Below are 23490 nucleotides of genomic sequence, written 5' to 3' on the forward strand. Positions count from 1 at the left end.
GACAGACTGACTGGCTGACGAGCCTAAAACATCGACTCTCTGGCCCTTTACCGTTTGCTGAGCCCTTATCTAGACAGTGCTGCAGTGTGGTCCGGGAGGCAGGAGACAGATCAGAAGAGCACTCTGAAAGATGAAATGAGAGGGTTTCTCAAGAAGGAAGCTTGTTTATAGGGCTTGATGGGGCAGCAAGGACCAAATATATGAAGGCTCAACATGGAGAAGCCCCTCTACCTGCTCTTTGAAAATGACTACGTGGGAGACAGAATCTGATTTAAAAAACTTCACATTTTATTTCACATAATATGGTCACTTGTTGAGTTGAAGGCATGGAGCTTAAAAGCTGTTCCGATACAGACTCTGAACAAAATGCCTCCCCTCCACCCCCGAGTACTTTTAATGACTGGCTCATCATTGTGTACACAAGACATTTAATTATCAGACCTGAAGATGCGAACAGTGGTAACTTACAAATTCTGAGAAAAGGCCTATATAGGCAAAGTGTAAGAGTTGGTTTTTTTTTGTTTTTTTTTTACTAAATTGGTGTAGTGTACTCTTAAAATGACATATTCAAACAGAAGTTAGAAAAAGAAATTAAAATGCACTTATGAATTTTTTTCTTGCCACCTGAGTTAAATTCAGGTCTCCTTTCCTACAAGAATGCAAAAAAGACAAGGCAACTCCACTGGTGTTAGGTTATAGATCACTAGATGTTAGAAATAGTTTCCTCTGAAGGAGAATGCACTTATTTTTAAGTTAGTAGCACACTTCACATATTAACCACCCTAAAGTTAGAAAAGCCACTTTTTTGAAGGCACAGTTTGTTCCTAGCTCGACTGTGGAAATAAAAACGTGTCTTATAGACCCCATCTGGCAAGAAGGGTGAGTTCACTGGTCTTGTCCGTGGTATCAAAGCGCACCCACAGCCAACTCGGGCACCTCTGAGCATCTCCATGAGATAGATGTGTCTAGTCTGAGAGGATAAAATGTTTTCATTTTGATCACAGTCATCATGTGCAAGGATTCTGGAGGCTCGAGGTTTCCATCTGCTCTCTGAAAATGCAAACAACTTTGCTTTATAAAGTAGAATCGACAACTGGTCCTTCATGGGCATGCGGGCAGAGGGGGAACCCAAGAGAAAGAAGCTGCTGGCCAGCATGTAGCTTGGAGACAGTGCCTCAAGGCCTTCGTGAAAGAGGGTCTAAACAAGAGTGAATAAAACATATGTGTAAATTGTCAGAAGCCACATTTCTAGAAGAAGCTGTGCTTTCCTTCTATATGCTTGGGGGGAAAAAAGGAGGGGCAACTGGCTTCAATGATCTCACAAAAGACAGGGAAGGGTACAAATATCCCATGCCACTTTGCTTCAAGTCAGTGAAATCACTAATCTCATTATGCAAATGGAAGGCTGTGGAAGAGAATGTCTGGCGGTGGCCTTTACATGTATAATTTGTTTGAAAAAAATAAATTTACATCTGAGGTATAATGACTAATCTCCATGAACCTCTGCCTGATGATGATGAACAGAAAACAGCTATCATGACATACATGGAAGGTGTTAAGAAAAAGTCAGAAACAATCAGGAGTGGAAATGTATACACAGAGGCTACTCTGCGTTCTGGCTTCCTGCTTGTCAGCAGCCTTTTTGCTGAAAGCCCTCCGAACTCATTTTGTTTGGGCTAGGTATAGGTTTAAGATTCTTCCTTTTACCAGTTAGTCAACAGAATAATCATGACAAGCTCATCTGATAAACACCTAACCTGACTACCTCTAACTGTGTCCTCACGTACTGGGATATTCATAATGACGTCCATCAGACTCCACGAGGCTGGAACATGACAGAAAGTTGTACTTGCCGATGGAAGCTGTCAGTTCTGAGGAACGTCATGCATCACGGACTAGAATTTCTACAAATGAACTGCTACATAAATACTGATGCATTGTTGCAGCATTTCAGAGAGTTCCTTTCCTTTAAGGGACTTTGTTTATAGATTACAGAACCAAAGTGGTGAAGGTCACATAGACAGCACCATGTGTCAAGGTGAAACACACTGTTGTTTTAAATTTTCTGACCTAACCTTATTAAAATCAGCCCCTTTCAGCCCCTTTCACCGTCTTCAAAATATTGTGATTAATCCACTTTGTACAAAGACAAGGGTCTTGTGGCTTCAATTATTCTGCTGGAGGTACCAACACAAAGACATTAATCTCATTACAGAAATCAATTTTAATGAATGTCACTTTACAAAGAAAGAATCACTTAAAAGCATTCATTAAAATTGATTTCTGTAAGGAGATTAATGTCTTTGCGTAGAACAAGCTGGGCCAGTTAAAATGATAATGTCTGGGCTTTTTTTTTTTTTTTTAAAGCCAACAAGTCAGCATCATTGTGGCCTTCCAATCCTCCAACTGGGGTGGCAGAGAACCAAGAGATGAGTCAAGTCATCTTGCAAGAGGTCAAGAAGAATGGGTGGGAATCCTAGACGGGTCAGGAGACCCCAGGCATTGAACAAACACTGCCACCCCCGAGGCTGGGTCAAGGTGCCCCCCAAAGGGGAGGAGCACACAGTGGAGGCACTGTCTATATGATGCTCCATTCCCACAAACCGTAGAGGGGACCCCCCAGTCGGCCCCTGGGCAGGCTTGAGAGAGTGGCACATCTATCCCTAACCTTGGACAGCGACTTAGAGGTGTGAATGCATGGGGAAGCAGGGCTCACCCAATTCCCTGCGCATTTCCAGGCATCACGGTGAGCGATACTGATCTGAACCCCTCCTACTAAAATGCATGCCAAGGATGGAGGTCAGGAGGGAAGAGGTGACATCTGTCAACCAAACAGCAAATGCTGACACTTTCCATTTCTGAACACTAATCCTTTTCCAGGGTGTTGAGAGAATCACAGTGTGAACCTAACACTGATCCTTTTCTGGGGTTTGAGAGAATTGCAAATGTGCTGTGTGTGTGTGTGTTGGTAGGCCAAGGTGTGGGAAGGACCCCCCTGCCCCCCAACATAGAGATTGGTGGTTCCAGGATTGAAGTTCTGCCCACCTCCTTCCATATGCTCGTGAAAGTGAGAAACGCAACTGTTCCTTTCATGCCAGCACGCTCATCAAAGGCCCGAGATACTCAGGGCCAGGCTACTGTGCTCAGACTAAAACTCTAAGCATTCAGTTCAGAGAACGGAGAGGCGATGGCTCTAAAAAAAAGTGGGACACACACTTCTCATAACGACATCTCCTAGGACCCGCTGTAAAATAACATTTGCAAACACATATTACGTTACACACTAAAACAATACAAACCAACTTTGGGGGAGTTTAAAAGATCTTTGGGCTCTTTTCATCACAACGGAGTGGAGAGCCTTCTCTGTGTTTAAAGTTGCCTGACTTTTCTTTCTGTGCTTTTTATATTGACATCTAACTTGTCCACTTTGGTTGTGAGGCGGTCAAGAATGTCATCTTGCTCCTCGATTTCCATCTGCATCCCCAGGGCTATGTCCTTCAGCCGGCCTAGTCCCACGGATAGCTCATCTGTCGGGGAGGGAAAGGACACACAGTGCTGAGCGAAGTCACAGCATCAGGGGCCGCTGCCTGTTCTGTGCCCGGTGCTCAGCAACATTCCCATCACCGAGTCCTCTTTCTCATAAGACAGGTAAAACTCTAGGGCTTTGGTTACGTTTTCCAAAACATGTGCAAGTAAAAAGAAAACCCGCTGACCCCATATAAAGTAATACGTGCTTCACGTAAAGCCACTCTTCCCCCAGATGTCTGCCCAAGATAACCGCTGTTAACACAGTCGTGTCTGTCCTTCCTGTGCTTTAAAAAACACATACAGATCTACATAATTTTTCAGCTGCCTCTGAACGTTCTAGTAGGTTGCGGCACGTTGCAAGATCAGTTAGTACCCGAGAAAAAGAGAAGTACAGAGGGGCCTAGAAAACACATTCCCTCCCCAGACCCCACCGTGAGTACCTGGGAGAGGTATGCAGGTAACCAACAGGCAGACCCGCTGGCCTGCTCTTCAGGAGCAAAAACCCCACATCAGTGGGTAGAACTCAACAGTACCAGCTTTCCTTCCTTCTGTCTCCAGCTCCCTACAGCTAAATCAGGCAGATTTGTTGGAGTAGCAAGCATGAGGATCCCTATTTGGAAACCTATCTGGGAGACAGACCTGGGAAGCCCCTGTCCAAAGGGAGCCCCCACACCTGGGTTACTCCTGCCCCAGGCTCCCCCCTGGAAAAGGCCACATCCCACCCCTCCTTCCACTTTGCAGGCGGCAAGAGAAATGGGGGCTTTGTCCCTGCCTTGCCACCTGGGGTGCTCTCCCAGAAAATACATGGACTACAGATGTTCCCACTGGACCCAATGCTGTGAGGTCTTGTCACCTATGTTACGATAATTCACATTTTCCTATGTCAATTCATTCATTGCTACCACTTCTCAGATCCATGAACACATCGATGCTGTGAATGTCCTGGAGTACGACACAACCTGAATTGGGCCGGCACCACTTCCTTTGTCTACTCTGCAGCCAGGAAGAAACTGGCTGCGGAGACCCCTGCAGTCCAGGGTCCCCGTGTCAAAAGGAACAAAGGGCTGAAGGTGCTGGGTCCCTTCAGAGATGCTGCCTGGGGCCAGCCCCACGGGGACTGTGGAGCACACAACTTTTGGCAAAGGTTCAGCCCTGGCGAACCTAGAGAAGAGGAGGTGCTTCATAAGCCTTTTTGTGGCTGAATTAAAGATAGAACATTAAGTAAAGAAAGCTCAGAATACACAAACACTTGGCACTAGCACCGCGAATCTAAGCAGAATCAAGTCTGTTTTTCAAACGTTGTCTTCAGCTCTACGCTTCTTGAATTTACTGACACCCGTGACCTTGCATTCCATGGAGAGTAAAGTCTGTGCGGTCACCCCAGGCCTCAGGGAGTGCACTGGCAGTTGGGACATAAAGGACAAGCAATAGGTATACGGAGATTAAAAAAAGAGAGAAAGTGTGATAAAGTAAAGCCACCAGACAAGGGAGCTGCCGTCAGAGGGAGACTTGCACTAGTGTCTGAGATAAAGGCAGGGGTGGGAGGTGGGGGGAGTGTGGTAAGAAGGAAGGAGCAAACTTGTGAAGGGCAGCCGGGCACAGCCTGTGTCAGTGGGCCCCGTGGCTCCAGAGTGCCACCCCAGCCCTTCTCAGCATGCCACACTGCATCCTGCTGGGACCTGCCTGCCCACGCTGTAAGTCTTGTGCCAACCGCACCACCTGAGCCTCCGGGGGTGGGCTGCACTTACTTACCCTTTCTCCCCACCTCACTCCCTGAACTCCAGGCCCCTCCATAGGTCTCCCCCTTCCCTCTCCAGCTGGCGCCAGTGATACTATTTGGGTAGGGAAACCTTCAGTGGGGAGGCCTTCAAGTCCCTCTGTATGTCTCTGGAGTGGTTCACATCCCAGCACATGCATCTTCTGCCTGAGGCCTTTGGCTCTGGAGGGCAGAGTCCAGAGGACCCAGTAAAGGGGTGGCTGCCTGCCTGGGTGTGCGGAGTGGGGAGATGGGCCTTCTCCCCTGCTGCCGGTAGGCACTGGCCACGCAGGCCTGGTGCTGATATTCACACGGAGGGCAGCAGTGGTGAGCTGTGGGGTGGGCAAATTATGGTTCTTTTATTTGTTCTTGCTTATGTCTATTGTCTCCAATTGACGTCTTATTTCTATGGAGATCTCTTTTAGTGCTCTGTTCCCTGACTGTGTAATTCCATTTCTAGCAACCTAGGTACAAAATGTGGCCAAAGATTTGCTCATAGGAATGCCCAGGGGATTATGTGCAGGAGCAAATGATGAGAATAACCTAAGTGTCCAAGAGCAGGGCGTGAGACTGCTAAAGTGGTGCTTTTCAAAGAAATTTAATTAAGAGAAAAGAAGTTTGGGGCGCCTGGGTGGCTCAGACGGTTAAGCGTCTGCCTTCGGCTCAGGTCATGATCCCAGGGTCCTGGGATCGAGTCCCGCATCGGGCTTCCTGCTCCTTGGGAGCCTGCTTCTCCCTCTGCCTCTCTCTCTCTCTCTCTGTCTCTCATGAATAAATAAATAAAATCTTTAAAAAAAAAAAAAAAAGAGAAAAGAAGTTTAGGGGAGTGTTCAAAATATAAATAAAAAAGCAGGATATGGAAGTGTACATACTGAGTGATATCGTACATCTGACATTGTACATCCACGTGTGTACATATGTATGTGAAAAACAGAAGGAATGACACCAAATCAGTGGCTACTACTGGACAATAGGATTCCAGGTGTTTCTTTCCTCATGGCATTTACCTGACTTCATAATTTTCTACGACGAATCTAAATACTCAGACACAAAGGCTAAATGTTGTTAAAAAGAGTGTGGATTTGCCTAACGGGCTGTCATGCTGTTCGCTCCAGGCTGCTGGAATGGCCACTGCTCTGGGCGACCCAGGGGAGGGGCCCTCAGTGTCCTTTCTGCGGGGAGACAGGAGGAGGAAGTCTGAGCATAGACACTCAATGTGCATCATCATGGGCCTCAGTTTTGTCTCCAACTAGATACCTTTAGAGCAGCGGGAGATTTTACTTGGGTCTCACCCACTTTGCCATCTCCCAACAGGGCTGGAAGACTGATAGCAACCCAGGGAACCGTGGGGGAGGTTCCTGTTCGCGGGGTGAAGGTCAGAAGAGGCAGCACATCCGAGAAGCCCCCTAGAACGAACTCACAGAAACCGCTCCGTGCCTGCTCCTACAGCCCACGCACACCCCCACTTGAACCTCAAGTAACTAGTTTCTCTCCCTCCGTTCAAAAGGGTACAGTGGCGACAAAACTGAAATAGTCCTGTGTTCCTGGAATTTACAGTGTGGTTAGAAGACACCGGATAAGCCAGCAGGTACGTGACTCCAACAGGGTGCAGCGTGTGAAAGCCAGGCCCGCAGCAGGAGAAGGAGCCAACCTTCAAACAGCGCGGAGCAAGGACACTCCGGGCAGAGGTGGGCAGGGGAGGGAAAGCACTCGGAGCCACAAGTGACGAGGGCAGGAGGGGTGGAGAGGCAGGCAGGGCCAGAGGCCGGGCAAGGGACCTGGAATACAAGGAACCCGGCTGTGCGGCCGTGTCTGCTGCAGTGGCCACGTGAGTGGCCCGCTCTTACCAGGTCGGGCGGTTCCCCATGGGATGTATGGGGTTGCTCATCTAACCCTCTCCCCCATCCTCAGGGGCGGGTTCTGTTCCTGTGCCCCATTCACAGAGAGATGACGATGGGGCTCTCACTGCCGCACTGTGCGGCCCCTCGGGGACTCCCGGTCCCTGCTGCTGTCACAGCCCAGATGAGAGGTGGGGATGGACACAAGTGGACAGACTCCGGAGAGAGAGAAGGGTGAGGTGGCCGTGACCATACTGGATTTGACAAGTGGGGAGAGAGAGGCAGACACCATGGTGTGGTCCCGAGAAACTGCTGGCCACTGGTGGGCTGGCTAGGCCCAGCACGGGCTGTCGGGAACACAAGCGTCCTGAATAAGTGGCCTGTGGAGGCTGGCGGAGCTTCCGTCTTACCTAGATTGTTATCGATCTTCTGGTGACAGGCTCGAAGGTGTGGGTTCTTCGGGTAAGCCTCGGTACTCACGGCAGGACCGGCCCCTCCAGCGATGGGGTCTGAAATTGCTATTCATGTTTCAAAAAAAAAAACAACAAGGAGGATCTGAGGTTTGTTTGTTTTTCCAAACTATATATATTTTTAATTTAAATTCAATTAATTAACATATAATGTATTATTGGTTTCAGGGGTATAGGCCTGTGATTCATCAGTTTTATAATACCCAGTGCTCATTACAACACATACCCTCCCCAGTGTCCATCACCCAGTTACCCCATCCCCCTACCCCCCTCCCCTCCAGCAACCCTCAGTTTGTTTCCTATGATTAAGAGTCTCTTATGGTTTGTCTCCCTCTCTGGTTTCGTTGTTTCATTTTTTCCCTCTCTTCCCCTATGATCCTCTGACTTGTTTCTTAAATTCCACATATCAGTGAGATCATATGATAATTATCTTTTGTAGAAAGCAAAAAACTTTAAATGATCATTGATGTTAAAATAGAAGTGCATACATCTTATTTATTCATTTTTTTTTTTTAATGTACACTTGAGTTCTTTCAAAGTGAAAGAACCTAAATCTTCCCTAAAAGGGCTTCAAGAAAATCAAAAATCAAAATCAAAATAGCTATGTTATGGAAACAGGATCGTGGATGACTTTCTCTTCTTCTAGAAATGTATTTCTATGCTCTCTTTCTGCATCAAATACAACAAGCAAGGAAAGAAGAAATGCTAAATAATGCACATTTGCCCCAAATCTTCCTTGAACTGCAGTTTCTAAATGCACACAGAAAAGCCCTATCATCCCAGTTTCTATCTTTTGGGGGAACTTCTCTTTCCAGACTTGGTGTATTTCCTCCGGCCACAACCTACTGAAGCCATTCCACACACACGGTGTCGTCTTTTTTATTTTATTTTTTTAAGGCTCTTCAGTTTTAATTTACACACCGTGCAAATTAAAACTCCCTTTAAGTCTTTGAAATCGTGACTTTTGGGTGCAGGCCTCCTACTCTACTTCTTCAGGCTATGCTGGGCTTGGACTTTCTGTGGGCCTCGCATATTTTAGTTTTCTCTCATTTCCTCCCATGGCTTTCGCCTTTCCAGACTAAACTGTGGTATCTCCACCTTTCCTGACCCCTGGCTTTTCCTCCATCAGGCCTCTCCTGAGCTGTGTCAACCATGAGAGTGGTGGGTTCTGGAGCATCCAGGGCACATCCTGCTTTCCTCAAAAGGGAGCCCAGGAAGCATTCGATTCCTGGCACCGTCCAACGTGCCGGGCCCCCTTCCAGGGGTCTCTGCGGGGTCTCCCAGGACGCTGAAATTCCCTTCCAGATAAGGGGTGCTTCTGGGCCTATCGTTTGATAACAAGAGGATGACAGGACACCACACACAATCGACCTTGCACACCCTGTTCACGCAGCTGCTTCTCCGCCCTCTTGGGCTTCAGGACTAAATGAGTCTCCCACTGCTGTGCAGCAACTACCACAGACTTACCCTTCTGTTCCTGGGCTTAGAAATCCAGGACGGGTCACACCGGGCTACAGTCGAGGTGTCAACAGGGCTGTGTTCCTCCCAGCGGCTTTTAGGAAGAATCTGATTCCTAGCCTTTTCCAGCTTCTAGAGGTTGCCTGCGTTTTTCAAGCCAGCAGCGGAGCATCTTCCAATTTTTGATCATCTCTCCTCTATCTCCCTTTCCACTTATAAAGGGGCCTTTGTGATTACACTGGGCCCAGATGGTTAACACAGGATAATTTCCCCATCTCAAGGTCAGCTGATTAGCAACCGTAATTCCCCTTTTGCCACAGAACCCAATATATTCATTGGGTCTGGGGATGACAGGTCATTTTTGGAAGGCTCTACCCCTTACCACAGAGGTTTTCCTGCAGTTGTCTTTTCACTGCTGGAAGAGTTCAGAGCTACAGGGGGAAGGAACTAATGGTGGGCAGGCTCATTTTCAATGGGACACAGGCCCCCACTTCCGTATTTCATCCTCCACGGGGTGAGGGATGAGCATGCCATAACACACACACTTCCAGCTCCCTGGGAGTGGCACTGGGTCCGACACACTTTACCCACGACAGTAGCTGGAGTCCCCGCTGTCCCCCATCCACGCCAGGGCCAATACTGGAATTCAAGTGTGGCCGAGCACAGGTCCCCACTGACCTGAGTCATTCAGCTTCCTGAGGTTTGGGTGGCTGGCCTGGTACCGTGTCTCCTGTGCTTTACTGGTACTTATGGCTTCTTTCAATCTTGGGATAAAAATTAAGAAAAGAGAACATTTAGAAAGAGAAAGTACCTATGACAATGCAGTCTTTTCAAGCAGTGCCCGTGTGCAAAAAGCAAATGCCTCCTTTGACCAAAGCAGGGATATTCATCGACAGCTCCTGGGAGTACAGCCCGCAGCACGGCGAACCTCCGAGACACCTGCTTTAGAAGAGCAGCATCTGGTTAGGTGGCCCTCCTTCAGGAAAACGAGAATCCCAGGACCAGGGGGAAGAGAAGCACATGAAAGGACCAAATGGGTACTTCAGACTAGTCAGCAAACCGTGACCCATGGGCCAAATCTGGCCCACCACCTGATTTTGTACGACCATAAGCAGAGATCTGCCTTTACAGATGACCACTGGCAATGGACTGGATGACAGAGAACACTAACTTTGAACCTCCGTTAATAATTTCTTTCTTCTAACATTAGTAGACCTATGTTACAAAAAATTGTACTCAATTATTCCTCTTTTCGTTTTTTTCATGCCGTCATTAAAAATTTGTTATTTTCTTGTTACGTAAGTCCCTATAAAATCTCTCTGATTTTGCTTCCTGGCCCACAAAGCTTAGTCTGCCCACTCCTGCTACAGACAGGGATTTCACAAGGTAACTCAGGAGATCTTCGGACTATGCCTAACACTCCACACACCCCTGCGGGCACGGCAGGGGCTCCCCCGCCCCAGAAGCTGGGCCTCCCGCACAGTTTGCTCTTCTCCACCCTGCTGACCGGTGCCCTGGCCACTTCATTGGCCAAGCTGGAAACCAATCATTCTCCATGTATGCCCTCTCTCTGCACAGCTCCACTCCCAGCAAGCCATGCAAACATCCCCTCAGCCCCCCCACAGATCCCCAAAATCCGGCCCCTCCTTCTGCCTTGCCTCTTTATCCTTACCTGGATGAGCGCCCGCCTTTCCAATCCTTACCCAAAGATGCCGGGCATCTTTCTAACATACCCTGCACGAACCTCTCCAATTAAAGTCCTTATTTATTTTTTGATTTTTTGAAAGATTTATTTATTTTAGAGAAAGACAGAGAGAGAGAGAATGCGCATGTGCGCGAGTGCAAGCGAGGGGAGGGGCAGAGGGAGAGAATCTTTAAGCAGATTCCCTGCCGAGAGCAGAGCCTGATGTGGGGTTCCATCCCATATCCCATGACCTGAGCCGAAACCAAGAGTCAGATGCTGAATCGACTGAGCCATCCAGGCACCCCACTCTGGTTAAAGTCTTTTTTTTTTTTTAAGATTTTTATTTATTATTTATTTGAGAGAGAGATCGAGAGAAAGCACAAGCTGGGGGGAGAGGTAGAGGGAGAAGGAGGCCCCCCCGCTGAGCAGGGAGGCTGACACAGCCCAAACCCAGGACCCCAGGATCATGACCTGAGCCGAAGGCAGATGCTCAACCAACTGAGCCATCCAGGCATCCCTGGTTAAAGTCTTTTTTTTTTTTTTAAAGATTTTTATTTATTTATTTGAGAGAGAGAATGAGAGAGAGAGCACGAGGGGGGGGGAGGGTCAGAGGGAGAAGCAGACTCCCTGCCGAGCAGGGAGCCCGATGCGGGACTCGATCCCGGGACTCCAGGATCATGACCTGAGCTGAAGGCAGTCGCTTAACCAACTGAGCCACCCAGGCGCCCTGGTTAAAGTCTTTAACGGCTCCCCACTGGTGCAAGCCTGGACCCCATCAGGCTAAAGGCACTGTAGGCCCCATAGGCCCCCAGTGCTCCAGCAATGTGTAGAACAGAGCAGAGCCTCCTGAAATCTGAGGATTTCTTTTTTTTTTTTTTAAAGATTTTATTTATTTATTTGAGAGAGAGAGAATGAGAGAGAGCACATGAGAGGGGGGAGGGCCAGAGGGAGAAGCAGACTCCCTGCCGAGCAGGGAGCCCGACGCGGGACTCGATCCAGGGACTCCAGGATCATGACCTGAGCTGAAGGCAGTTGCTTAACCAACTGAGCCACCCAGGTGCCCAAATCTGAGGATTTCATTACTTACAAGCAGTGACTGGAGGTCTAGAACGCACAGCTGGTTTCTCTGAGCACAGTCGTGAGCCCTATGTGTTGCCTGGCCAGCGTAAGCAGCAGATGCTTGCAGCTGAGCCCACCTGCCCATTACCCAGGCTACAAACCCCAAAGCTGACTTTTTTCCTTTGTGCTCACATGTATAGAGTAGTAACACTTAAATGACAAAAACTTGGCTTCTTTGTGAAAAATGGCAAAAAAGCCAACTCTAGGGAGAGTACAAATGGTTAAGAGAACTATAAGAAGAGTGGTGGCTCTTGGTCAGCAACCAAGTCTTGGATAAGTTAGAGAGTTTCAAATTTAGGGAGTGGTTAAATCTGTGATCTGAAGGGACCTCTCCATGAGCTTTGTTTATTTTTATTTTTTATCATTTATTTATTTCATTTATTTATTCATGAGAGACGGAGAGAGACATAGGAAGAGGCAGAGGGAGAAGCAGGCTCCCCACAGAGTGGGGAGCCCAATGTGGGACTCAATCCCAGGACCCTGGGATCATGACCCGAGCCGAAGGCTGACGCTTAACCAACTGAGTCACCCAGGCACCCCCTCCATGAGCTTTAAATGGAAATGGGAAGCAGCAGCTTATGAAGCTTTGTCAGCAAGACCAAAAATGGCTTACTAAGAAACAAAACTTCAGAAAAGGCCGAAGTGTTTGTGTAACAAGGATACACACAGGATACATATGACTTGACAGAAGTTTGAATACGAGAAACTTATTTTAAAAGCTTCTATATCGGGCGCCTGGGTGGCTCAGTTGGTTAAGCAACTGCCTTCGGCTCAGGTCATGATCCTGGAGTCCCTGGATCGAGTCCCGCATCAGGCTCCCTGCTCGGCAGGGAGTCTGCTTTGCCCTCTGACCCTATCCCCTCTCATGTGTTCTCTCTCATTCTCTCTCTCTCAAATAAATAAATAAAATCTTTAAAAAAAAAAAAAAGCTTCTATATCACAATATCCCTGTATTTATGGAATAGGGGTTTTGACAGGATTACAAAGATTTACTCATTTTATAGAAGCAATTACACATTACATCATAGATTTAACCATGCTGATGTCTTAGTCCAAAGCGAATGGACATCTAAACTTCTCTGATAACACATAAACCCTTTTAAAAAGGAGGACACAAAACATCCTTTTGATTTGTAAACTGAAAACCAAACCAAACCAAACAACAACAAAAAATAAAATCCAAAAAACCCAACTAAATAAACCACCCCGGAAACTACCCCAATTGGGGGGAAAAAGTGACAGGTATTTGAGATCAGGGTCAAGCTGGAAAATCAGGGATGGACGGTGATTAGGACTGAGCCACAAAACAAACCAACCCTCATGACCTCGGCTAGCGGCTAGCGTATCCACAGGCAATAGCCCCCGGGCCAACCAACCGCCTCTTCCCCTTCTGTAGTTTTCTCTCCGTAAATCCCAACGATTCACCTGCCTGGTCTTTCCGCTACATCCTCAGTTCCTTCACCTGTACTTGTTTCTCCCCAGAGCCACTTGAGGTGGAAACAGTTTCCCAGTTTCTTCCCTCCCACACCCTATGTCCTAATCTAGGTGATGGCCACACAGGTGTATACACAGTTAAGCAGTCACCCGTTTAGTGAAAGTGTCAACACACACTTAAGATGCGTGCGCTTTACTGTACATCAGTTACGCACTTAAAAAAATTTCTCTTAAAAAATCATTCTGTATTCCAGGGGTGCCTGGGTGGCTCAGTCGTTAAGTGTCTGCCTTCGGCTCAGGTCATGGTCCCAGGGTCCTGGGATCGAGCCCCGCATCGGGCTGCCTGCGCAGCGGGAAGCCTGCTTCTTCCTCTCCCACTGCCCCTGCTTCTGTTCCCTCTCTCGCTGTGTCTCTCTCTGTCAAATAAATAAGTAAAATCTTTAAAAAAAAAATCGTTCTGTATTCCAGATTTAAAAGATAAACAGAGAGACCTGAGTAATAACATTATATCAGACATTTCTCTGGGTTAAATGGAAGTAGGCTATAAAACTAAATGAACACTGGGTGCCTGGGTGGCTCAGTCGTTAAGCGTCTGCCTTCGGCTCAGGTCATGATCCCAGGGTCCTGGGATCGAGCCCCGCATCGGGCTCCCTGCTCGGCGGGAAACCTGCTTCTCCCTCTCCCACTCCCGCTGCTTGTGTTCCTGCTCTCGCTATCTGTCTCTGTCAAATAAATAAATAAAATCTTAAAAAAAAAAAATAAAATAAAATAAAAAACTAAATGAACACTGTGACTGCAGCTTTGAAAACACTGAGTAAGTGGGGGGGAAACTAAGTTTTGAGTTTTTGTGCTATGGTAAGGTGTAGATGTTCTATAATATGACTATATTATTTTTACAATAAAAAATAAACACAACGGTCTGAGATATGAATAGCAATCTATTTTAGCAGAAACTTGACTCTTTGTACACATGATATTTAAATACCTGCTCAAATTACACATATTATTTTATTATCTAACCGAAACTTTTGAGTAAAATAATCGCTAATTTTAAAATTAAAGGGCCAGACAGAATTAGATATGGAAATGTTGGATATAAAGACTTTTTTTTAAAGATTTTTATTTATTTGAGAGAGAGCATGAATGAGAGAGCACAAGCAGGGGGAGCAGCAGAGGGAAAGAGAGAAGCAGGCCCCCTGCTGAGCAAGGCCCCCCCCCCCCCCAGATGTGGGACTCGATCCCAGGACCCTGACCTGAGCCAAAGGCAGATGCTTAACCAACTGAGCCACCCAGGTGCCCTGGATATAAAGACTTTTTAAAGAATTTTTAAAATTCTGTGAAGTGAGCCACATTTATACTGTTTAAGCTTTCTGAGGTGAATATTCTTTCAAATTACAATTACTGGAGCAGTAATTTAATTTATTGGAGACCCAATTTATGCAGACTGGATGTCTATCAAATAAACATCATCAGGAGCGCTGGAAAAATGTTTCTTTTTTCAAAACGTGTGAAGACGAATCCCTTCCAATGAGTAACTTACAAAGATCTTGGGTCCCTTTAAGGCACTAGAAGAGGCTTGAAAGTCTTGACCATTTCTTTTTTTTTTTTAAGATTTTATTTATTTATTTGACAGAAAGACAGTGAGAGAGGAAACCCAAGCAAGGGGGAGTGGGAGAGGGACAAGCAGGCCTCCCTCGGAGCAGGGAGCCCGATGCGGGGCTTGATCCCAGGAGGCTCGATCCCAGGACCCTGGGATCCTGACCTGAGCCGAAGGCAAACACTTAACGACTGAGCCACCCAGGTGCCCCAAAAGTCTTGACCATTTGCACTAACCCCCACTTTCAGCTACTTCATATCTGGATGGCTGAAGATCCACTCACCTGCTATTGGCCTGGGAGGTGAGGGTGCCATTCTGTTCGGGTGGCGTCTCTGCTGGTTTGGATTTGAAGTAATTGACGAATCCCCCAAACATGCTCTTAATGCTGTTAATGTGCTTCTGGCTGGTCTTCAAATCTTGATCCATCTTGTCCACCATCTTCTCCGTGCGTTCTAAGACACCTCGCTGACGATCGAGCTCCTGGGGAAAATGAGAGGTGATGGCATTACACCGTTTTGTAATTTTCCCCTCTGCAGGGGACCACACACAGCAGGTTTGTCACGAGCCCTCAGAGAGCACGTATGGGGACAGATGCTGCCATCTGTGAGGGAACGTTTCCCCTTCTGACAACACATTCCTTTGCCCTTCCCTATCCTGCTTCTATTGGCTTTCTTTCGTATTTGCTCCCGAGTTCTCTTCCCTCCTGCCCACATGAGGCTGGCTCACAGGACCATGTTAAGATGCACGGGGCCTGGACTGGCAGCACATTCTTTAGCCCTCCCCCTTTCCTGGCCCCCGTGAACCTTACAGGCTTTGACCTGGTACTGCCCCCATGGACTATGGCTCTTGTACTCCCCCTTTTCAGATATGGGATTTCCATTGGGTCACTGGAGCCACCTGACCCTGGTCACACCTTCAAATTATTTCACAGGCGAGGTGCTGGGTCCTTTCTGGGCCCTGTTAATATCTGATTCCAACTCACCCACAGTTTCACCTTTAAAACCTCTAACAAAGGTGATTCTGCCCAGGCCTTTGTACATGCTACTCTCTCTGCCTGTAATGATCCTCCTCCAGATATTTGTACAGCTCTGCTCATTTAATTTAGGTCTCTGCTCAGAGGTCACTTCCTCAAAGAAGTCTTCCTTGAACACCTTCTCTAAAGTAGAACTTTCTCTACCCTCAACATACCCCTCTACACCCTCAATCTACTTTAGTTTTTATAGCATGCAAGCTCCATGAGGCAGGGACCTGCTTTGTTCACTGGGTCCCCAGTGTCTCACCCAGAGCAGTGGCTTGCTGGACTGCCAAAGGACAACTGGATGATGCTCTGTGGCCACGGGGACAGCCTAGATCATATTCCTCAAGAGCCGATGGTTCTGGGGGCGCCTGGGTGGCTCAGTCAGTTGGGTGGCTGCCTTCAGCTCAGGTCATGATCCCAGAGTCCTGGGATCGAGTCCCATGTGGGGCTCCCTGCTCAGCGGGGAGCCTGCTTCCCCCTCTGCCCCGCCCCCTGTTCATGTTCTCTCTCTCAAATAAATAAATCTTAAAAAAAAAAAAAAAAAAAGAGCTGATGGTTCCGACGGTGCACGTGAACTCACCACCACAGTAACACTAACACCTTCCTTTCTTCATGCCAAACTTGTTTCGCCCCTATCTCAGGCCATTCCAGCTGTGTTCCTTCTCTGTGACCCACCTTTCCAGCCCGGAGACTCTCAAGCTTTTCCTGTTTGACTTCATGAGGCAGTCCCTGCCCTCCACCACCTTTTGAATCTTCCAACCCTGCATCTGTCTGTGGCTCAGCAGTTATATTACCTGTGGCAGACAATCTTTAGAGATTTCTCTCTTAATACCTTAAAACAGAATCATGAACAATTTTTGAATAAACGCCTCCGACAACTGAAGGATAAAAAGGAAAAATATACATAATGGGTTTATTAGAGCCCGTTTTACTTATAAAAGCGTTAGTAGAAAGCTTTTAGAACATTTAGGGACCCAACAAGTAATCTGAGCTCTCAATGTTTATAGTGGATGAAATTTTAAAATATAATGTATAGAGAGAAAACAAAAAAACCTTTGGAAATAAACTTAGAATTGCTGAGCTTTACAGCTTTGAACGTTTAAGTGTTTTTCACCAGCTCATGAGACACGTCTGAAGAAACCATTAGGTTCTTTTAAACAAAAGGAAAAATCTTTTCTAGATCGTGTCATTCTTGCAAATGCCTGGACTGTGTCAAAACTCGGTTTTAGAAGAAAAAAAAAACAGTTGCTAATTTATCTAGAGTTTTCTCCTTTTTCCAATACCTCAGGTTTGTCATCTTCATGTCCATTCTGAGGTAAGTCTTTCCTGGAATAAGGCAAGGCTCTAAATTAGGGTTAAAATGATTTTCTCCAGCATTTACGAGTTTTTTGAGTTGATATATTGCCAACAGTCCAGTCCCACCACCTGATTTCCCCTGCTGCAGAAGATGAAGAATATGAAGCAGGAGAGGTGCCTGGCTGCCCGGGGTGGGTGCTGGCCAGGGCTCTGTCACACCAGGAGCCAGGTCCTTGGCCTCCCTGACAGTGAGGTCTCTTGTGGTGGCTCATCTCACCAACCACCTGCCCTCTTGCTTCGGCCTCCCGACCTTAATTTGGAGAGTGGCAGAAGTAACAAGTAGCTGACAAAACCTTCCCCAATTCACAGGGAGATCTTATTTTCTTCTGTTCACAAGTGACACAGTCTCTCAAACTCCGAGTCTGCATCACTGCGCTGACTTGGTAAGGAAACCAAACGTCTCACTTAGATGTTACAATCAAAGTGAAGAGAAATCTGTGACGGTGGCAGGCCAGGGAAGTGAGCGCTGTTCTGGTCTCTGGAAATTTCTGTGAGCTGGAAGCTGGTGTTCACTGGAGGTGATCTGGTCAAGAGGCCAGCAGAGGAGGAACTTTTGCTGAAATCCATCCCCTGAGGCAAAAGAAAGGACCAGGCTCCAAGTGCTTGGTTCTAACTAACGAGGAAGAAGGGCTTGGCAGAGCAAATACCAGGAGTGCCAGGGTGGGAAGGATAAGCTAGGCAGACCCTGCACCAGCCATCACAAAGGCAGGCCTCAAATACTCCAGTCCCCAGGCATCTTCCTGTCCCCCAAAAGGGATGCCATGCATATCATCATTGGTCCCTGGGATAATGGAGATCATGGAAAGACAAGGGTGGCTATGAGGGGAGGGAGCTCCAGAGAGTACCCTCAGTGTAAAGGGCACACATGCAAAGCTCAGATGTTAACATTACAGGTGATCCACCCCCCATCCCCACCTTAAGCGCTAAAAGGAGTTTTCTGTAAGTTAAACAGGAAAAAAGAAAATGGTCAGAGAAAAAAATCTGGTTGGGCCAGTGGTACTATGCTGAGCAACAGCACAGAGAGAGGGGGTGTCTCAATTCCCCTTTGGTTTGTGGCTCTTTGTCAAACAAGGATTCCTGATAAAGCAAGAGAATGCAAAAGACGGGGCACCCGGGTGGCTCAGTTGGTTAAGCGTCTGCCTTCGGCTTGGGTCATGATCCCAGAGTCCTGGGATCGAGCCCGCGTCGGGCTCCCTGCTCCGCAGGAAGCCTGTTTCTCCCTCTCCCACTCCCCCTGCTTGTGTTCCCTCTCTCGCTGTGTCTCTCTCTGTCAAATAAATAAATAAGATCTTCAAAAAAAAGGAGAGAGAGAATGCAAAAGACAGCTGAAGACCCTGTGAGGGTATACTCTGCCCTACATGGGGCGACTTCTGGCCAGATGGATTTTGTCCCCGGGCCCTGTAAGAATGTGAACATATCAGGGACTCCCTGCTGATAGAGAACACACACCGAAGGACAGAGGTGTGCAAGATACCCACCACCAAGTATTACTCTGCCAGCCACTGTTCCAGGTGCTAGGGATTCAGGGGTGAACTAACCAGCCCCAGATCTCTGCCCTGCCAGAGCTTACAGTCTTGGTGGAGGATTCAGTGAGTCAAGTTTCATTTCACTTTTCATTTGTTGACAACCCTGTGGTGCTGGGAATCCAGAGTGGGGGAGGAAGAAAAGAAAGCTATCCTACACATACACGATGGCCACTCTGCCAGTAGGGGCTCCTTGCCTGGCTTAAGGGGGAGTCAGGGAGGCTCCCCGATGGGGTGGCGTTGAAGGGGAAACTGAAAGCTGAGAAGTTAGGTAGGCAAAGGGTTGGGGGGTGGGGTAAGAGATCAGGGCAGAGGGAGCAGCCCATGTGCGCAGCAGTCCTGGGCCACGGGGCCAGCTGGGGGAACTGAGAGAGGAAGAGGAACGTGAGCATGAGATGAGGGAGCAGGCAGGATGCCAGGCAGGACCCAGCAGGCATCGGAGAGGGCAGCAGTGACCACCAGATCCCAACTCCAATTCACAGCTGATACATCTCATAAGGTCAGTTGGGCCTGGTTGTCTTCCCTGACCAGGTCAGGCCCTGAGATTCGGAAGGAAAATGTCAGTGCTAAGGTTCCTGTACTGAACTCATAATTAAACTCAGGGATCCAGTGCGCCTGGGTGGCTCAGTTGGTTAAGCGACTGCCTTCGGCTCAGGTCATGATCCTGGAGTCCCTGGATCGAGTCCTGCATCGGGCTCCCTGCTCGGCAGGGAGTCTGCTTCTCCCTCTGACCCTCCCCCCTCTCATGTGTTCTCTCTCTCAAATAAATAAATAAATCTTAAAAAACAAAAAACCTCAGGGATCCAATAATAAGTAGGTGGAGGTCAATCTGGAGTCAATAAGCTGAACCTAGAAACCTGAAGTTCATCTCCTTCATGTCACTCCCTTTCCAGGGCAACACACATGCGTAAGCGCCGGCAGGGACACATGAGCATGGAATATGCTCAAACTGGGGCTTTGTCTCACTGTAGTAGTATGGAGTGGATTCAAAAACACAAACGGAGTCTTAGGTTGCATGAAAAACCACCAAGGGCAAAGGCAGTGATGCTGGTGCTCTTTACTGCCTGAGTGCAGGCTGACCCAGGCTCACTAAGGACTAACTCAGCAGGCCTGGCCTGTCCACACCCTCTATGTTCCAAAGAAAGGCCTTGCCTGGCTCCTGGCCCTTATAATACCATGATAAGAGTATCTTTGTTTATCTGAGTCCTTAGGCTAGGCCAGATAGTTTATGCTAATAGTGTGATTTAGGTGGGGGCCTTCAGCCACATGCTTGACCTCTGAAGGGGTTAACAGTAAGGTTTGACAGTCGGGCAGGTGGTCAGCCATGCCTACGTGGTTGTGTGATGGCCTACCAAACACCACTCCCGTCTCATTGACGTTACTGTGCCAGCCATTCAGGCCCTGGTCTAACATTTATTGCTGGACTCCCCTGAAATGAGATCCCAGGCTTCACAAAACTATACAGGAGCATGCTCAGCTGCCAGGGGGGACAAGGAACTCTGGGCAGCCATGTCTCCACAGGCTTGCCCAAACGTGCAAACAACCCAAACGCCTATCATTAGAGGACTGGCTACATAAATACAAGTCATCCATTCAGTGGAATACGACACAGCCATAAAAACAACAATAACAAAAAGATCAGTGCATTATATATTACTAGGGACTAACCTCCAATCCTATTAAAAAATGTACAGACTAGAATATATAGAATGCATCCACTTAAGTTAAAATTAAAAAAAAAAAAGAAAGAAAGAAAAAGGAAAGGACTATAGCTACGTCTCTATCCATAGAATATCTTCACAAGGACACTGAAGGAACTGACGGTAACTGGCTGCCGTGGGAGCAGAGGGGTGGGAGGAAACTTCCTACTCTTCTGTACGTTTTAAATTTTGAACTATGTGATTGGATATCGCTTCACAAAAGCTAAACCTTAGATAAAAGACAGAATAAATAAATCACATTTGCAAAACAGAAGAGCTGAGTGGCCTACAAGTCTCTCCACGGTTCTGGACTGTGCTTACCAGGCCAGTTAACTAGGAACTGCTCTGCTCTAACTCTGTCCCTTGGCAGTCATGACCTGTGGCTATACTCTTAGTGAGAAATAACCCTTGTCAGGTTTCACAGGAGGAGGACGACTCTCCTTCACTTAGGATGACCTAAGTAATTTTCCTACTTCTGCCAAGCTGGAAATGACTATCTTCCCAAACTAATATTTGTACATTCCTAAGCCTCTATAAAAACCTATCATGTTTTCGCACAGCTCAGCGCTGGGTCTCTAAGGAGGGAGGTTAGCAGGTGACTTGGGTCTGCTGGAAGTCACATTGTACACTGAGTGGCAGGAAGAGCTCACCAGCCCCAACCTCAGCCCCATTCCCATCCCCATTCTGACTGGAATCAAAGACTGATTCAAAGGCAGTTTGGAGAGTACAGAGTGGGGTGGGGAGGGGGTGCTGACCATTCCGGCCTCCCAGGGCCTCTGATGACTGGGAACTGACTCAATCCTGGAAAAATTCAGTGTCACCATACCGATGATGACAGTGCCTGTCACCTGCCCAGTCATGATCATACTGCACCTCTCAGAACAACACCAACTTAGCCCAGTCCAAGCCTCACAGGCCTGAGGTACCACTCTGCCTCTGCTCTCACCGTCCCCCTTACATAGAGAGAAGGGCCTTTGGGAGCAGCATGGGGAGGTGTCACCACAATCCACGTGAAACCATTCACCTCTAATATGTTTTTGAGTCTCCTTCCCTCTGAAGGACAGACTTTCCCCTGCCCATGAAAGGCTCCTAAGCTGCCTCCTCTGGGCCTTTTCTTTGAATATATTCTGTGCATCACTTCCCTACTGGAGCCCAGGAACCCTGTGGTGGGTCCAGTGTCTTTGCACTGCTCCTCTCTGCCCTATGAACATTCCTCCTACCCTTCTTCCTCTCCCTCCTCCTCACTTCTGTCTAAATCTTAGCCTTAAAAGCCAGATTCGAGTTTCTCTTCTGCCATGACATCCTACTTTGTATCATTCTGATTTCCTATTTCAATTGTCCTCACTGTTTCCAGAGATGTCCCTTCAAACAGTTCTTACTTGGCTTCCTTGGACCTGGGACCCTCAAGTAACTCCTCCACTAGGGCCCTAAGACCTTAGGCAATCCTCCCAAATCTTAGTCAACATTTGCCATTTAGACTCAAACATAGGAATCCAGTAGATATAAGATGTGAGAATTACAGCTAAACTTCCTTAAGGAAGCCAAAGATAGGAAAATGGGCCAATGAGGGATACTGTACTGTAACAGTGGGGAAGGAAACGGAAGTGGGGAAGGAAAATAACCAGGAAAGTGGCAATGGGGATATGACCCAGACTACTATTTGAGAAATTAATCCACATACCTCAAACTGCCCAAGATGGTAAGTGATCAGGTCAGAATGAACTCTGCCAGAGAAAAGAGTTACAAAGAGACCCATGGAGGAAGACAACACTTCAGCTTCCAGTACTAAGTTTCAAAGCTACAAATGCTTTAGATTAATGTTAGCTGATATACCAATGATCTACTATTACATTTTTTAAAACTTAAAAAAAGCCCAAACAAAACCATTTCATTAGTAGGCTGAGAAAGAAATGTGGTGCCTAAGAAAGAACAATCCTCACATAGGGTCCCTGAAATCTCCCATGGGTGGAGAGACGAACTGACAAGGGGGAATCGGAGAAATGGACTGTCACAAACCATATGCTATCTAGGACATCTTCATTTGGATTTGGGAAGTAAAAGTTAGGCCCTAGACTTGACCAAACTTGGGCTATGACTTACTCAGCAGCTGCCCAGACAGACCTCAACACCTCTATCGGTGAGGTGAAGTGGTCAGTGATAGGAAAAAACTCAAGGCCCATTTGCTCTGATACTTCACACACCAGCAGGTACAATCCTCACCCATTCTGGGTCACTCGGGGAGGGATGGTTAAAGCTCTGGATCTGGGATTCTGCGCAGGTAATTAAAAGAAACAGACACTCCATTTCCCTAACCCGATCTCTACTAATAGCTAAGGAATATTACAGGGGTAAACTGCCTCTTTCAAGTACTCAAGACACACACCTCTTTGTATAGCTAAAGTTTCTTGACCTCGTGTGACAATTCAGCCTAGTTGGGCCGTCCTGCCCTGCTCCAGACTCACCTCGGCAGAGGCGACGCCGATCCTCTCGGACTCGTATACGAGGGACAGGGACCTGTCAGTGCTGGCGGCCGCGGCCTGGGCCCTGCGCATCACCTCCTGCCGCAGGTACTGCTGCCTGTCCACGGGCGCTCCGGGTCCATCGGGGAGGTCGCGGTCGTCCTTCCACACGGCCGGCCGGGCACCCTCATCCTCCGCATCGTCGTCGAATGGGTTGTAGCTTTTGGGGTAGGCCGACATGGTGCCGGCGCTCGTCTGGGTCTGGACAGGAGAAGGAGGAACGTGGCCAAGGCGAGGAACGGCCTTTCCGGGCCCGCAGGGATCCAGGCCGACCTCCCGAGGCCCTCGGGAAGCGCCCACCGCTCTGCAGCCCCGCAGCTCCGCGGCCCGCTCTCCAGCGCCGCGCTACACCCCTCCACCCGCCCGTCGCGGAGCGAACTCCTTCCGCCTGTCTCGCGCGGGAGGCCCCGCCTCCGGAGCTGACCATCTTATCCCGCGGCTTGGGGGGGCGCCACTCCCGGTGCGCGCGACCGCAGCCTACCGCTCGGCT

The 23490-nt window shown here is 48.0% G+C and overlaps 1 protein-coding gene across 2 annotated transcripts; it reads right to left on the reverse strand.

The window, feature by feature from the left end:
- Positions 1-267: 267 nt before the first annotated feature.
- Positions 268-23360, reverse strand: SNAP29 (synaptosome associated protein 29). 2 transcript variants are annotated; one of them, XM_044920923.1, is made up of 5 exons: positions 22944-23360; positions 15168-15364; positions 9729-9814; positions 7533-7631; positions 268-3527 (listed from the first exon to the last, which is right to left on the reverse strand). In XM_044920923.1, the coding sequence occupies exons 1-5, from the start codon at positions 23178-23180 to the stop codon at positions 3370-3372; spliced, it is 777 nt and encodes a 258-aa protein (XP_044776858.1). In that variant the 5' UTR covers positions 23181-23360; the 3' UTR covers positions 268-3369. The 2 variants fall into 2 exon arrangements, with proteins under 2 accessions (XP_044776858.1, XP_021543554.1); XM_021687879.2 differs by having other exon boundaries at positions 7533-7640.
- Between the last annotated feature and the right edge of the window lie 130 nt (positions 23361-23490).

The sequence above is a fragment of the Neomonachus schauinslandi genome, chromosome 14 (genome assembly GCF_002201575.2).
Source record: "Neomonachus schauinslandi chromosome 14, ASM220157v2, whole genome shotgun sequence".
In the NCBI taxonomy this organism is placed as follows: Eukaryota; Metazoa; Chordata; class Mammalia; order Carnivora; family Phocidae; genus Neomonachus; species Neomonachus schauinslandi.